Consider the following 17,106-nt stretch of genomic DNA (forward strand, 5'->3'; position numbering starts at 1 on the left):
CTACAGGTTTTATCATAGGTTAAGTTGACCTAAACTATAACAAACAGAAAGCTCAGATGTCAATTTTCACGGCATGAATGGATTGTTTAGCTCGATAACTCCAGGGTATGTAGATTACAAACTTCTGTAGTAAAATGAAAAGGCTAATTGCTTTGTGCTGCTTTATGATTTGGTGAAAATATTGCACACAAATAACAGGTAGTAACTTAATTTTATCTTAAAGACACTTTTCTGGGTCTTTACATCCCTTGTTATTTTATACGAAATTCCGTAATGCTCTCAGAGACGGGCAATACGGAAAAGTCACGATTACTAATTAGCCAATCACAGCGCGCGTACTATCGTAGCCATATAATTTGGAATAATCAACATATTTGCAAAAAATGGCAAGTCACTTTTTGACAAAAAACTCATCGGTTAAGGTTTAATCAAGATAGGAGATCTTTTTGATGAATTTGGCGAAGAGGGAGGGGAGGGAGGGGGATCTCACTTGACACTGGCGGAGGATTATCCGAAGCTCATTTTACCCCCTCCCCCTCTCCTGATAATTATTGCACATTCCCTAAGGAATACAAACTTTTCAAAAAGAAAAATATTTAGATATGAAGCAGTAGCTCACAGCGTCAGAGCGTGGTAGCGATCTTTATTTCTATTTATTGCACTCAGATGGTGGAAAGCAAAAATAATTTATCTTGTTTTGTTTTGTATATTTATTAGGGTACAAGTGTGCCTTTTAAGAAAAGTCGATCACCCACTCCTTTGTTACTGTTTTTCATTGAAAATACAGCGGTTTGTTCAAAGGAAGCTTCAAAATAACAATCTACGAATGAAGTTCATTATGTTGTTGACGTTGTTTGATTGAAAATATCTAGGTTACTCGCTGAAATTAGCCGATGGAAATGGATGCTTTGTGCGGGAGAATAATAAAATGGCGGCGTGATTGGCCTTGTTCAAGTGCACGTAATGTTAGCCCGCCAGGGGTGGTCGCACTCACCACGGCTCGAGTCCACTTGATTCCGTCGAGAGACCACTGCACATTGAGTGATTTGACGAACTCAATAGAACCATCAAAATCAACTTGGTGCAGAACGATGGAATACACTGAAAAGAAATTAAAATTTTTATCTCTTCCCTAGTGAGAACAAACATTATAATTATAGCTTTGTGGTTGTTTGCGCTCTCTAATTGGTTATCGGTCTAACGGCCATCTTTACTGCGAAATGGCTTCCGAGCAATTTTTTTATCTCCGCACGTTAGGCTGGGTCTGAACCCCTCTAGCCAGCTACCCCCACCCTCCCCACCTTTCTAGACAAATGCCTATCTCACCTTTAAACACTTCAGACAAAGTAACCTCAAGTAAACTCGACGACACTTCACCTCCAGCGCACCATCCGAGCTTAGAATCGAAGTGAGCATTTCTTGCATCATACGGCGCGACTTTTAGTCTTGATGAGAACGTCATGTCACTTGGTGCTATTTCCTGACACCCTAAAACAGGAGTTTGCTGCTATTAATGCTGTTTATATTTGTTTTTGTCGGGTTTATCTTAAAGGGGGAGTTTACCTGGGGTGTGCCTGTAAAGAGCCATGACTTCCGGTTCTGTTATGGTGCGATCCCATACGGCTATTTCTCGGTAGCTCGCTTGTTTTCCTGCTTCTTTAGCGGCGTAGGACAGGAAAAGGTTTGTAGACGGCACTTGAACAGAGCTAATGCTAGTCACATTGACTGACTCGGTATACTACAAAAAAGAGTGAAATAACAAACATGTATACACCTTGGTGTATATCTGAGATATTCACCCAGGTGCGTGCGTAGGGTGGGCGCGCACTTTCCCTTGGCGGCCAAAAAGGGGTAATTCCTTATTAGGGAATCTTTAAATACTATGCTTTTTGCATATGATACCTATTACTGCGCACCCCCCCCCCCCCCCCCTCTCAGCCAATCCTGGGTACGCACCTGGACACCCATTCCAAATAAGGTTGTTTGTTCTCGAGAATCCATGTATCGTTACCAGCAGTGGTATAAAGTATAAATGACTGAATCCTTGTCTCTGAAAGCCATTTGAATGCTTATAAGGCAAATAAACAAAAATGCCAAGCTTTCCAGACATGGTCTTGTTTTCATTTACGCTTATTTGCTCATATATTTAATACCCATGAAGCACTCCGGGCTGCAACACGCGGTGTATACTGGCTCATTTGTGTAAAAAAAAAAAAAATAAAAAATACGGATGGAAGTGCTAGCTTATGGGGCGCGATTCTCAAAATTGAGAGCAAAGAATATCTGTATGAATACACGTTCCAACTTATTAGTGCCTAATTAGTGCCTGAATTAAAAAAAAAAGATATAGAATAAAATACAAATATTATCCTTGCGCACAACGTTTAACCAGTGACTTAAAACTTAGAAAAGATTCTCCCTAAGTATATTGCTCTAAAAACGGGAGGGACATCTGACATCTTGCGGGGTAAATAAAACCTTGAGTTGACTTACTCTCTTTCCATTCTTATAGTAGACCAAACCATCGATTGCATTGTGCGTAATCACCACTTGAATCCAATCCCCCGCGGCCACATCGAAACTCGCCATATGTCGCTTATCGGACACAAGAAGTTGAACCTCTATTTTAAGACCTTTAGATGTCATGACGACGTGTGATATGTTGCCCGAGTCATCACCTGTACAGAGCACTATGCCGTCCGTTGTGGAAGCCGACTGTGGTATGTTGATCCAGAGAGCTATTGACAGACCTGTAAGGAGCAAACTTAACGATATAAAGAAACACGACCAAAAGCTCCTTTGTTGCTTGCAATGTCTCATTCAATGCAGGTTGAAAGCTGTTTGGGGTAGTTGATAGTGACAGCAACAATCACGACGACAAAAATGATGACGATGACATCAACAGCAGCTCCAACAGCAACAGGAACGAAAGACACACAATCACAACAAAAACAGCAATTAAAAAAAAGAAACTGAAGGACAAAAAAAATTGCTTTTGATCCCGGAAGATTGAGTAAAGTAAGATTTTTTGTCATGACCATTGATGCAGAAATGTGGCTCCTTCGACCAACTAATAATAGAGAGCTTAAGCAAGTCAACACGAACGGCATCAAAAACGGCGCGCGCTCTGACGAATTGTTGGAAAAACGGCGTTGACGTCCGTGACCGCGCACGTAGAACGTAAAAATAGGGAAAATGCCGTTCTTGATTTCCTGTCACGGACGTCAACGCCGTTTTTCAGCAATTCGTGAGCGCGCGCCGTTTTTGATGCCGTTCGTGTTGACTTGCTTAAGCTCTCTAATAACAATTACGACGACGGTAACTAACAGCATCAGCAGTTACATAGGAGAAAGAAAATACACCATTACCGTAATTATGCAGGTTAATGATGGTTTTAATTGAGCCAATAATATCAACGATATACAGCAACCTCAACAACATACAACAGCTACAGCAGTTAAAGCAGCTGCAACAGCGTCGGAGCCAACATGCACTAAACTGGCTAAACTAGGAGACATGTAGCGTGCGACATGTGTCCTAAGTATAGCCACATTGAAAACCATTGTAGCGCGCGCGTGCCTAGTGGCTAAACTAAGAAATATTTAGGGGATAAGTCGCACGCTTCATTTCCCGCTCGACATGTCGCCTAGTGTAGCCAGGCCTCTATAATAACAACAGCTCGTCGAGTACGACCAATACGACAGCAACAATATCAATAGCAACAACAACTCACCATTGATACAGGCCGATGGTTCTTTGATGCAGCTTTCTTGAAGTGTCCCCAGTCGTATTCCCTCACTAGTTCTGACACCGTACGAGACCTCCGGGGAGGACACAGAGGTGACAGCACCATAAACAGACGACACGTTGCGACAGTTGATCACTTCTTTAAGGGCACTTGAAGATTCTAGTGGCCAGTAGAATGTCGCGTCTCCATACGGCAAACCTGGAAAATGACAAAGTGAAATAAAGATCAATGAAATGAAAATGATATGATTTAACATGAAATGGAAAATAAAATCAAGCAAGTAAAGAACTTTCAAATAAAATCTCATTATAAAGTATCAATCGCGGATGGTTATTTTAAAGTTTTCCCGCAAATGAGCCTCTTAAGTTGTAAATTGGGAAAACTTGGTTGTAGGACATTCTTTAAAGCCTGGTTTCCATATGGTTGCGTCTGTCGTTTCTGTCGTATCTGTTGTGGGGAAAAATTCTATACGACAGATACGACCATATGGAAACTCCAGACGCAACAGCCTGATGCGACAGACGCGACCCGACACGACAGATACGACTTGTCGCTTGAGTTAGAATTGGTTCCCATACGACAGATACGACTTGACGCTCGAGGTAGAATTGGTTCTATTCCATACAACAGATACGACAGGAAATGTGCGTGATGCAACCGCATTTTGTAAATGGAAACCATTGCAAGCGACAAATAAAACATAAACATATACCACAATGCACTTCGTTTCCAACATGGCGGCGGAAAAAAAAACACATGCGTATTCTGTGTCGTTGTTTATGGAAGCTCTGCAGCGATTCAAATGCCTCTATAACACATTTTCCAAAGACAAGTAAGAGAAAATTGCTGGAAGAAGTTGGCAGATCAAGTTCACATATCTGCCGACGAGACGGAACAAAAATACAAGGACATAACAAGCCTGAGCTCATCTCTTCTTCGGTATATTGCTCGTACCCGAAATCTGCGTGTTCTGCGTTCTCCTCTGTCCCTTCGCCTTTGTTGAACAGCCAGTTAAAGTAGATAACAAGCCAAAATGCCTTTCTCGTTCATTTATTGGTGCCATGTTTCTCATAAATGGAGCGTAAACAGATAAAGTAGGAGCGACTGATACGACACATGGAAACTAGTAGTTGTATGAGTTGCATTGAGTTGTGTCAGCGCAGTTAGTGGGCAAGTTCATACGACAAATACGACCGAAGCGATAGACGCAACCATATGGAAAGCAGGCTTAACGGTCACTTGCTGATTTCAAATAGATTTGGCCTGGCAAACGTCTCGTAAAGTGAACTGAATGAAGTGAGGCCCGTATTTCTCAAATGGCTTGCTATTGTGACTAGTCTGTCAACGTGATTTTTAAACTTTAAAAAATGATTCTGATTTTTTCACAAGTCAAAAACAACACGCGAAATCTTTTTGAAGTTCCAACATGGCCACTTGCCCAAACTAGCTTCAAATGTGACGTCATCGCTCGAAGCCTATGGCTTGACAAAGCTGGTTCTGTTTGTTGGAGGTGCTGTGATGCAGGCCCGTAGCCAGGATTTTGAGCGGGGGGGGGGGGGGGGCGTAGGGGTAGGGGTAGGGTCAGGTCCGCTAGGGCGGACCTTTTCTATTAAAAAGTTCGCCCTAGCTCACTGTGGTACTAAATTGTTCTTCATATGAGCGGACCTTCCAGTCGAGTGTGGTGGTTCTTCCGACCCCCTCCCCCCCCCCCCCCCCCCCCCCCCTGGCTACGGGCCTGTGATGTAGCTCGCATCCTCGGGGACCCAGGGCGAAGCGGACGACAAAAGATTAAGGGGTTAAAGAGGTATTTTCCCCTCTTTTCTTTCGTCTTCGCGGGTTCTCCCGCTTCCGGTTTCCGCGTCGCCCTGGATCCCCGAGGATGAGAAGCTCGCGATTTTTTGTGGTCATGTCTTGAGCTTAGTCAAGTAAGACTTCGCTGTCTGGTTCACGCTGTTGTACGTGGCTTTACAACGTACCTCGGTACTTGAGCTTCTCCTCGTGACAGTTTTGAGTGCAGATGACATTTCCCAACATGCCTAGCGCTACCAATATGCATAGGGCACAACAGGGAAGCCATCGACGACCCCAATGGTTCATGGGACAGTCGGCCATCTATAACCACAAGGAATCTACAAAAAGAGTATTCAACTAAGAGAGAAAGAATACGAAGAGAAAAATCTGTCAATTATGGCGCTGGTCAGAAATTGCACAAGCCATTCTATCACCATTTATCAATCGAAATTGCCTTGAAAAAAGCCGAAACAATGATTTACATAATATTTAATATTATCTAATGATCAAAATACTTTTTGACCACATTGTCAAAATCTGTAACAAAAGTTACAAAAAATACTAGTTATTATTCTCGCTGGATCGGTCTATACAGAAATATCTCAGCCTGCAAGCTTTTGGAGAGACCGAAGCCGCAGGCCGTGGCTTCTTTCGATATTTACGTGCGAAAAAAACTGAATGAAATTATTTGCATCCGGATTGGGGTCGTGACGTGATTTTGTTTTAAAACCAAAAAGATCAACAAAACAACTTTCTTCTTTATTTTGTCATTTGTTTATGGCTTAGATGAAATGTTCAACAAATGAATTCATTTATGCTGCTGCAGTAAGAAATAACTCTTTCCGGATTTGCAGAATTTTCAAGCCACGGATAATGCTATCCCCAAAGCTCGAAATCATGTCGGTTTGTAAAATGACCAAAGTTATTTTATCTAGATTAATTGTCTTAAAGAAAAAATTGACTTAAAAATCAATGGTTTTGAAAATTTCCCGCCATAATGATTTTCAACGCGCGGGGTTTTTTTGGCGACAAAAAGGGGATCAAGTCGTCTCTTTTATAAATAGAAAGAAAAGGTCAAATCACTCGAGGTAATGCCCTTTATTTTTTACCTACATTCAAAAGAAGTATGTTAATGAATATATCTTAACGTCTCTGGAGGTGAAAGAAAAATTATCCATGATTAAATCAAGTTGAAAACGACGTATCAATTGGAACTATGTAAATACTTTCACAAAACTGATGGTCAAATTTAAGAGGAATATCTTCATTTAAAATCGTGTAGAAATAGGAAATAGGGCCAACTGAGCTAGTGGTCAGTGCGAACAAAACATCATCACAGAATCAGAAGCAACCGTGCGACCGTAGCGTTTAATGGTAAATAAAGTTGGAAATTCTATTGAGGAAAAAATAAATTTGCACCGTTTCACCGGAAGAAGCCATATGATAAACTGATAAAGTTTCTTCTCTTCGTTTTTTTTTTTTAGTTATGGCATTTTGCATATGGCCCTTTACCTGTTTACCAGTTTTAACGTTTTACAAAGCGAAAATTCGATAAGAAACGAAATAAAGGTTACACTTCTTTTTCTTAACTATCGACAAGAAGTTTGTGAAACTTTTTTTTACAATGAAAACGATTTTATTATAATTCAGATTATATATTATTCATGCTCTGAAGTATGGCTAAACGCTTTTATTCAGAAATGAAGAAATTTCAAAAACTTTAAATTCTTACAAAAAATTACAATACGGTTAGATGATAATTCGTGCATTATCCAGATATGTTATTCTTTTTAGAATATAAAATAACATTATCTTTTAGTGATAATTAGCTTAAATAATTCCCTTATACTAAAATCCCTTAATGAATAATTTTATAGAATAAGATAGTTCTCAAATAAATGACGAATAGCAATAACAATATAAGGTTAAGTCAATAACAATGTTAGAAGCATACCGGTGAAGATTACTTGTGACTTCTTTCGTTAAGAGAAACTTTCCAAGCCATCTATACTATAAACAAACACGGTAGGTAATGACCTCAAACGCTTCTTATTAATATTAACAACCATTTTCTTGAGGGGAAATGATTTATGCTGAGTTGTAAGGCGAGTATATGATTGGCTATTGCAATTGATCATAGACACTGCGTCTGTATTTGAGTTGATTATTTACAGTTGTTTCAAAGATTGCACTCCGCCAATCGAAAATCAAGATATCGTATTTTCCACAGTGCTTCGATGGCCCAAATCATTATTGACTCTGAAAGTTAAATTGTTTGTTTTTAGACAAACAAACAGGCATGTTACAGCTTTTAAAACCTTGGTGTGCTTTTATTTACGCTTTTTTTCTTATTTATTTGATACCCATGGATCAATGCAGATTACAACACACTGAATATTCGAGTGCCAACTGGAATTGGTGATTAGACAGCTCTAAGTTGTTAATTGTTTGCTGTTGTTACAAACTGAAGATTGACAATGTCGGTCCCAAAAGAAAACACAACTTCTGAGCCTAAGTGCAGCCGTGATAAGCAAGATAATGCACTATAATTATTACTTACAAGCAATAGTGTGCTTTTCAGCTTCGGTATATCGAAAATCTGTTTTATGCGTTAAAGTATAGCTTTGTATTTAAAGTCCATATTTTGTCGATATTTTTAGTCTTTGAATTGTTTTTGCATTGTGCGCGCGCTGCATTCGCAATCAAGAATGGCGACATTCTCACGAGCGCGTGCTGTTTTTGAAACCTACAACAAAACGATATTTTCTTTTTTCGCATACAATGCTCGACTTTAAATTATTCTTTTCTTTTCGTGATTTGGTCAGATGTTTTTGGTCTGTGGTTTGTGCGCTTCTTTTGTGCTTGGGCGCATTTATGAAGGAGCTGCCGGTTTTCTTAGTATCCTCATCATTAGAAGACATCAGAGGTGTGTGATCCGAGGAAAGCTCTCGATCAACGCCATTATTTGGAGTATGCACAACACCTGCATCAGTTGTTAGGTTAGCAAGGTTGTCATTCTTTGATACCCGATCATATTCGCCTCCAATGACCAGCTGTGGTTCGTCTACACTAGACGACTTTTCGTCCTTTTTGAGATACCGGTTGTACTGGATAGATACACCGTCAGTGATACCTTCGGGCAACTTTTCCACCACATACAGACGATGGAAGCGCTGCGAAATGCTCTGGCGCTGTGGCACAGTAGTCGATTAGATGAGTTTTCCGTGATTCGCGAATGCCAGGAAGGTAGGGCTTCATGAGACCGGAAGGTAAATCGATTACAATTAGTCTAACCGGCAAGAACATTTCTTCAGCTGATATGATGCAAGCTTGGTCTTGTTTCGTCTCCTCTACTTGAGCTTTTTCCTTCCTGCTACCAAATCCAGCCTCTAATAGAGAACGGGCTGCCATATTCATGAGACCCATGTCAAGTCTTTCAAGGCCTAGTTGCAGAGTTATAACACTGATTGGGTTAGCTTTGAGGTGCTCAAATATCTCCGCCGCCATCAACTCATGCTCATCATGTGACACCTGGCTGACGGAAAATAGGAGTGCTGACATGTGGTCTGGCTCTGTTGCGCTGTAATCCATTAGATGAACCGACGAATGACGCGACGCCGAATGATCGTGTGTCTACCATGCATGGTAACAGGGGCGTTTAGCTGACAATGACGGAGGTTCCATTTGCTCAAGCTTTAAACTGAGGGGTCTCATTAGCGTAGTGTGAGACTCTGCGTGTGAGTGATGGATTATGACTTGACGCCCCTGAAGCGATGCACAAGCTGCTAGGTTCTCGAGGTTTGTGTGTCCCATGATGCACGCAGGTCAAAAGGGCGGAGCTCCTTGAGTCCTGTTGAGGATGTAACACCATCGACTTTACGGGCGAGGACGGCTGGAGGCTCACCTTGGTGGGGTTACGAGAGCATCACTCTGTTGGCGGTCTGTCAAAGCAATAGATGGACAAGCAATAGTCTCCTTTTGCATCTTTAGCACCTCGGTGATGCTGTAAGGACGGCCTCCCTGAAAAGGTAAGAGCAATAAACACTACTGTGAAAACGTTTAGAATTGCTTTCATGGCATTGTTTGTGTGATGTAAAAATAGGAAATGGTTTAATGGCGAACCTAATCCTAAGACTTAAAATGTTGCATTAGTTTGATTAGTTACCCTGAAATCTAACAGCCTTTAATGGAAACATGACAACATGAAAATATTCGAGTATTACCGTTTGAATCTTAACAGATGGAGATGCTATTTTGTCCGCCGTGTAGGGATGTGGTATCCAATTTACCCACTTAAATAAACTCTCACTTCAACAATTTGAGTTTTCCATGATCCACAAATATGAGGAAGGTATGGCTTCTGGAGACAGGAAGGCAATCCAACAACCATAGTTTTACTTGCGAGGACGGCTTGAACATTTCTTCAATCGCCATGATGCAAGCTTGGTGTTGTTTAGTCTCGACCTGAGCTACCCCCTCCAAGCAACCAAATCCAGACCCAGATAGAGGGCGGGCTGTTGTATCCATGAAACCCATGCCAAGTCCCTCAAATCCTAGTTGCAGAGTGGAAATAACACTGACTATGTAAGCCATAAGGTGCTCAGACATCTCTGCCACCATCTACTTGTTTTCATCATGAGACACCTGGCTGACGGAAGATAAGAGAGATGAAATAAGAGCGCTGACATGTGGTCTGGTTCTGTTGCGCAATAAGTAATCCATCAGATGAACCTTGACGCGACGTCGAATGGTTACGTGTCTGCCATTAAAGGCAACCAACACAGGTCTTTTAGCTGACGATGACATTTGCTCAAGGTCTAAGCTGAGGGGTCTCATCAGCATAGTCAAAGATTCGGCAAGTAAGGGATGGTATGTGACTTGACGCCCCTGACGCGATGCCCAAACCGCTAGGCTCTTGAGGCTTTGTGTGTCCCATGATGCACGCAGGTCAAAAGGGCGGAGCTCCTTGAGTCCTGTATAGGATGCAGTCACAATCGACTTTACGGATGAGGACGGCTGGACGTTCACCTCGGTGGTTACGAGAGCATCACTCTCTTGGCGGTCTGTCGACGCAATAGATGGACACGCACCAGTCTCCTCTTGGAACTGGTGCACCTCGGTGATGCAGGCTAGATGACCTCCCTGTAAGAGTAAGACGATAAACGCAACTGTGAAAACCTTTTCGTGGCATCGTTTTTATGTTGTACAAATAAGAAATGGTTTTGTGTAGCGCACCTAATCCAAATAGCCCAAAGTCTAAGGGTAATAGATTGGTCACTCTCATCGTATGTTAGTACAAACATAACAATAATTACAATTGCCAGAATGATTTCCTGAAAGGTTACGGAACAGTTTCGCGACATGGTCCCGGAAAAAAATGATTACTTGCGCACAATTTATCCAGACTATACAAACGAGGTATCAAATTAATCATTATAAAATGAAGAATCTACCTGTGTTTGGTATTTATTGCTTTAAAGGAAACTTTTTTTAAAAATGCCAGTAAAACCTTAAACGATATAGGTGTTTTTGGAAGAATTTAGGTACCATACCCCGTGAGTGAAAAATGACGCCAAATGTCTTATTTCAATCAGCACAAGCTTGTTAACAATATTGCGCCTTCGATTTTTGATATCTAGTTTCATTCAAAAGTAATTATATTTCAAAATTACAGTATGCAAATTTCAGCCATATCCGGCGATCAAATTCCAATAATTTTCGATGGATTTAGAATTTTAATAACTGTACACACACTTTTGTTAGCGAGGTATTGCTCTATCGACCTGCCAAATTTTATGCACTTCCGAGCAATATATATGGTACATAAATTCAAAAGTTTTGCGTGTTTTGGTCGAGTTTTTGTTTTGCCGTAATGCGCTTCCAAAGATTCCATGATGCTTAATCCCTTTTCTGGATTATAGCACTTCACACCTAATCGGGACATGCACGTTAGCCAATAGGGTTCGACCACTGCTGTGTTGCGTTTCCGAAGAAAACAAACGCTTGTCAAGTGTAACACGCGCTTTTGACAAGAGCAACAAACTAGGAAATCGTAGACATGGGCAAAGAAAAAAGCCAAACAGGCGGGAAGAAGGGAGAAGCAAAGGATCTCAATCCAGAGGAAGCGGAAACTGTGCTAAATTTAATGGCCGCTATTGGTCAAGTGTAGATCTTCACAGGACAAAATCAGTCCAAGGATTTTTCTTTTCGCGAGGCATGTTTTTTTTATTTGTTATATATACTAAAAATGCTAAAAATGATCGAAAATTGCAGAACAAAGTAACCGAAGTGTGAGCGCGAGCGCCGATGAAACAAATCACAACACTCGTGGCGCATTGCTCGGTAACGGGCAAATTCGAGTAAGTTCCCGGATGAGGGTCCGCTAATTAAAACAGAATTAAAAGATTATAACGCGAAATGTTTCATGCTTATCATTCTCCTAAAACGTTTTTCGCTTATATTTTCTAAAATAAAATCGCTACCGTAAATACTATTCCAGAATATGGTAGTATTTAATGTAGGGACTCAGTTAATGTAAAAATCGTATTTTCGGTATTTCTGTCCACACGAAACTGTTCCGTTACCTTAAATGGGAGAATTAATATATAGATTTAGGCACTGCCTAAAAGCGGAGCCAGCATTGAACACCTTTTGTATTGACTGATCGAAGTATTTTTGGGGGATCTAGGATCCTGCTCTTTACTGAGATTTATTGGACCAACCAAATGGATCCAGGCCTTATTCAATAATTTAAATTATTCAGTACATCAAAGTTAACAAACACAATTCCTGGTGTAAATATGGCTGTCAAAGTTGTCAAGAGTCCAATGGTAAATTCTTATTTCCCCACCAAAGAAGTTCCATTATGAATATTCTTATAATCAAAACAATACTCCGACAAGCTTTGCCCTTGTGCAGAATATGTCATGGATGTAACAGCATTTCAAAGATTCCAAAAAATATATTTAGACTGTTTAAATGCCATACTGTAATTTGAAGGTATCAATTTGGTGGTGATTCTCTCCTTTATTGGACTGAATATTCAGAAAAAATGTCTGGAAATTAAAATCCACAAATCTATCTCCTTCAATGCATTACATATTGGTGCACCCACCCTTTACCATATAGTTGTTGTTGTTGGCCTACTCCAAAATGAATGCAATGGAGAAAAAAACATCACTGACAGTGCTAAAATGCTAACTTCTAATTTCAAACCAAACCCTTTCATTGATCTTTGTTTGGGGTAGAGAGGAAACAGCAAAGAATATCAATTGACTAAAAAAATAGTCGATGGGAGAGGAGATATAAAGGAAATCGACTAAACTTGAAAGGTTTGGTGAAAAAAATATGACAGTAATGAAAATAATTTGATTGGGCATTTATTGACATTTCCCCTTTCCCATTATCTTAACCCTTCCACCACCACAGGCCTCTAAAGAGGCCAAGCCTATGCTATCCAAGCTATGTGAACATAGCTTCAAATTCTATTATTGAAAAAGAACATGGTTGCTGCTTAGTGTTATATAGTTTAAGTATCTTGTCCTAAAAAAAACCTTCCCCTCATAAAAGTCCCATTAATGTACATTTGTAAAGCTACATTCTGACAAGCTTTGTCCTTACAAAGAACAAGTAATGGATTAAACAGGATTCCAAAGATATTGTATAGTTTCAGACACAGTTTTAGATGAGATGCAATACTGAAGTTTCCATGTGGTGATTTCCCATCCTCATGGGAATTAATATCTACAAATATACATCCGGTAAAGCATTATATTTTGGTGTTTTTAGAAACCCTGGATCCAACCATTCCAGTAAAATAAAACTAAACCTCTAAAATAAATGTAATGGGAAAGAGACTGACTTGGAAAGGAAATCCTAAAAAAAGATATAAGTGAAAGTACTAAATGAAAATTTCTAATTTAAAAATCAAATTTGTTCATTAATTTATTTTTTGTGTAGAGGGGAAATAGCAAATAGCATCAACTGCATAAAAATAGGAGAAGTAGGAGAAGTAAAAGGAAGAAATATGACTCTTCTTTAAATGTTTGAAAAGAAAATATAACAATAATAATTATATGATAATTATATTCAGTACTTTCCTAAAATATTCCCATTATCTTTAGGTTGATAAAAAACTGTTTTCTTTACAGATTTATTATTTAAAAGGCAAAAGTTTGTTTTTAGTTTTATATTATATAAGTATCTTGTTCTAAAAAAACATATTGAGTGTGTACTGCTGAATCACATAGTAATGAACTAGTCATTTGTGCCCCCTCCCTTATTGTCCTGCAGAAGCCAGGGGTTAATGTGGGGTTTTAGACCACTTTTTAACCAGAATATGTCAAGAGGGGTGGTGGTATTGACTGTTTTTTACTCTTAACTTGGAAACATGCTTTTATAAGAGTCTAATCCCCCACCCTTTCCTGGGACTATGGATGTGGGGGTACCAAATGACTAGTGAATAAGAACATCCTACTGTTCTCTTTAAGACATGATTTTTAATTCTCATGTCTTCCAGTCTTTAGCATTCATCTTGGCCCTCAGGTAGTTCCTGGTTCATAAAAGAGTGAAAACAATTATTTATTATATCTTTCAAAACAATCTTTTCATCAAGCCATTTATAATCTAACTAATTTTCCACAACTATTTGAAAAAAATAAACACATGAGATGCAAGATGCAGACAATAACAACAATACATATTGACAATAGGGGTTGATTTTTTTTATCCTCGGTAAGCTAAATTTCTCTTGTAAGTTGAAAAAGTTGCTGTATCTTCTAAGGATATGTATCTTCTTAGGACTAAGAGCACAGGATATAGACAAGAACGGTCTTCTTTAGCAGTATTTGACAAATGCAACACGATATTGGTTAGCCTTTATGAAATATCTCAACCCAATCAATCTGCCCTGAAGAAGTCTTATTAAAGTCGAAAATTTGGCAGAGTCAAATTTTCAACACAACCAAGAATATAGATAAAACGAAGAATGCCAAAACAAAAGCTGTTATGCTCAAATAATTTGATTACTAAATTAAGTACTCGCATTCTTAAAGCAAACAAAAACGACAACAAAAGCCCAATAGCTGTCATATCCTCAATAGACAATACAAATCGTCGTCCGAAACTCACCTTGCATTTTTTTTTTCGCTTTCTTGTGGTTCTGTTCGCTTTTTAATGTGAACTGTTACTTGCTTAAATTTACTAGCTAAAACCAGATAAATCTTGGCGTGAATGAATGTTAGTAGATCTCCTCTAGTTGACTTTATCCTTAAGTCACAAAATTTGAGGCAAAAAAAATAATCATCGCATAATCGACAAGAACTTTTTCCCTTGCTCCGTGCTTGTATTTAGTCGCCATTTCGGGGCCGAGTGGGGCCTGGGAGTCGCGCGGCTGACTGGCTGGCTGGCTGGCGAGTGACACCACAGGGTAACCGCGCGATGACCACAAAAACCAAGTCGCATACCTATACCATATTTCTATGCCTATGGAGCTACTCGGCCGCGCTTGGCTCCGCTATAACATAAAAGAAGGCAAGTATAAACGTATAACGTATAAACTATACAACTGGAGATGCTATTTTGCCCGTCGTGTTGGTGTGGATTTCTTCCACAAACACTCACCTGGACTGATTTGACCTTCGACTGGATATGCATCTTCCACGAAGTTGATAACGAAACATACCAAAACTGCGAAGGTTATCGCTGACATCAGGTACAGTTAAAATCCTGTTGCTTTGGCCTTCGGTAACTTTTTAGAAGTAACGATGTCAGTAGCCATGTGTAGTGATTCCATTCAAAAAACCTTTATTGGAAGCTGTTTAAACTAGATTTAAATTCTACAACAAGCATAGATTTTTTCGATGATTTCCGATGTCTCTAGCATTCCCCGTAACAGATTGCACAAATTTTAAAAATGTTTTCCAGGGCGGTGCAAACAATATCGACTTGATTTAAACATATATCCAAAGCTATACCCTTAATCCATGTAAAATCATAAAAAAATCTATATTTTTTGTACATGATTTTGAGCGGTGGACTGTTTAAAGTTCTAATAACGAATTAAACATTCTTCATTCCCGGGTCTCGCCGCGCCATGGGGATGGCTCGATATGGCTGTAACTTTGTTATGTAATGTTGCAGAGCATAAGCCATTACTAGCATTGAAAACCGTAAAAAAAAACGCCTTGCTTCCGTTTTTAGAAGCCATTCGCTAGCAGCAGAATTGAAAAGTGTAGAAATGTTATAAAAACATGAATAATGAGACTTTAACAGCCAATAGTATTTTAATCTGGCTTAACTATTGGCTTTTTGATTTTTGAATAAAGTTTTAACGAATCTTCAAGAAGAAATTGTAAAAGGGGGTATAAATTCTGCCTTCATCAATGGCTGCGAGCAATGTGTTTTTGTTAAAAATATTTTATTCTCTCGTGTCTCGCCGCGGCACTGGGGGTCCTTAAGGATGGCTATTCTTCCAACTTCTTACACCAGGGCTTGTCTGTCGTTAAATTTAAAATGGTAGATTTACTTTCGATACATGGCGTTCAACTAACTCGAGTATTTTTCCCACTATCAGACCACAAAATAGTTATGTGTGTTCCTTTTTTAAGTCCAGCAAATCCTCGATTAAAGTCACCAGTTTACTTCCGGTCGATTAGTTACCATTCCCCGATAATTTTTAACGGAAAACGCGAAAAGATTTCAAAATATTGAAAGCAGTGTGACTATTGGAAGTTTCCTTCGGACCTCCGGAAGTAAACTGGTGATAAATGCGGCTTTAACCCTAATCCCCTAGTTAACCCTAGGAGCAGAATTAAAGTGGAGATGTTATAAAAAACATGAATAATGACACTTTAGCCATCTTAATTTGGCTTAACTATTGACTTTCGAGGAGTTATTTTGAATGATTTAAGATGTTTGTTGATATCGGTTGCAAGCATAATTAGTTTACATCTTATGCGGAGAGGACATCATAATTAGTCATCATTAATTTAGAGCTCATCGCCACTTAAGGGAAGGTTTTAAGGTAGGAGGTCTTGCTCGATATCAAAAGGGGACAATAGACGCAACCAAAATCATTACCCACTTCAGGCCGATCGAAGCGATGCAAACGAGTGGAAAAATAGTTCTTGGTCTACTTCTCATCTTATTTAAGGTATAAAGAAATTAACTTTTGCTAACAATCGCTGTAAATTGTTGAAATATTTAGGGTTCTACTGTTTGAAGTTTCCCTGCGATCGATAAGGTAAACATTCTTAAACATGCACATATTTTTTGCTCTTCTACAGTCTTAATTTTTTTCAATCAGGCAGAAAAGGGTAATTTTTTCTAAGAAAAACAAAATAGCATATCATTTTTTAAGGTAAGTCGAAAATTTGATTGAATCTGTTCATATTGCAAGGGAACAAAACGGATCTATTCCGCAAAATATCTGTTGCGCAGCTCGTTTTTTTGCTGGCTGGGAAGATATTAGACCCCACGGTTGCTGGGAAAAGAAAGGTCCCGAAGTTTAAAGTCTTATAGACGACTTATTGTAAATATAAGTGTACATATATCAAAATCTGACGAAA

The 17,106-nt window shown here is 39.3% G+C and overlaps 1 protein-coding gene across 1 annotated transcript in view; it reads right to left on the reverse strand.

Annotated features, from left to right (window-relative positions):
- Positions 1–7,576, reverse strand: part of LOC5515625 — a 52,230-nt gene extending 44,654 nt beyond the window's left edge. The window contains exons 1-7 of the mRNA XM_048722788.1: positions 7,494–7,576; positions 5,725–5,877; positions 3,734–3,946; positions 2,494–2,750; positions 1,564–1,738; positions 1,327–1,488; positions 995–1,101 (exon numbers count right to left, since the gene is read on the reverse strand). Coding sequence (XP_048578745.1) covers positions 995–1,101; positions 1,327–1,488; positions 1,564–1,738; positions 2,494–2,750; positions 3,734–3,946; positions 5,725–5,860 — 1,050 coding nt within the window. The 5' untranslated portion in view covers positions 5,861–5,877; positions 7,494–7,576. The remainder of the gene's footprint in view (positions 1–994; positions 1,102–1,326; positions 1,489–1,563; positions 1,739–2,493; positions 2,751–3,733; positions 3,947–5,724; positions 5,878–7,493) is intronic.
- Positions 7,577–17,106: the final 9,530 nt, after the last annotated feature.

This window comes from Nematostella vectensis, chromosome 15 (genome assembly GCF_932526225.1).
Source record: "Nematostella vectensis chromosome 15, jaNemVect1.1, whole genome shotgun sequence".
Classification (NCBI taxonomy): domain Eukaryota; kingdom Metazoa; phylum Cnidaria; class Anthozoa; order Actiniaria; family Edwardsiidae; genus Nematostella; species Nematostella vectensis.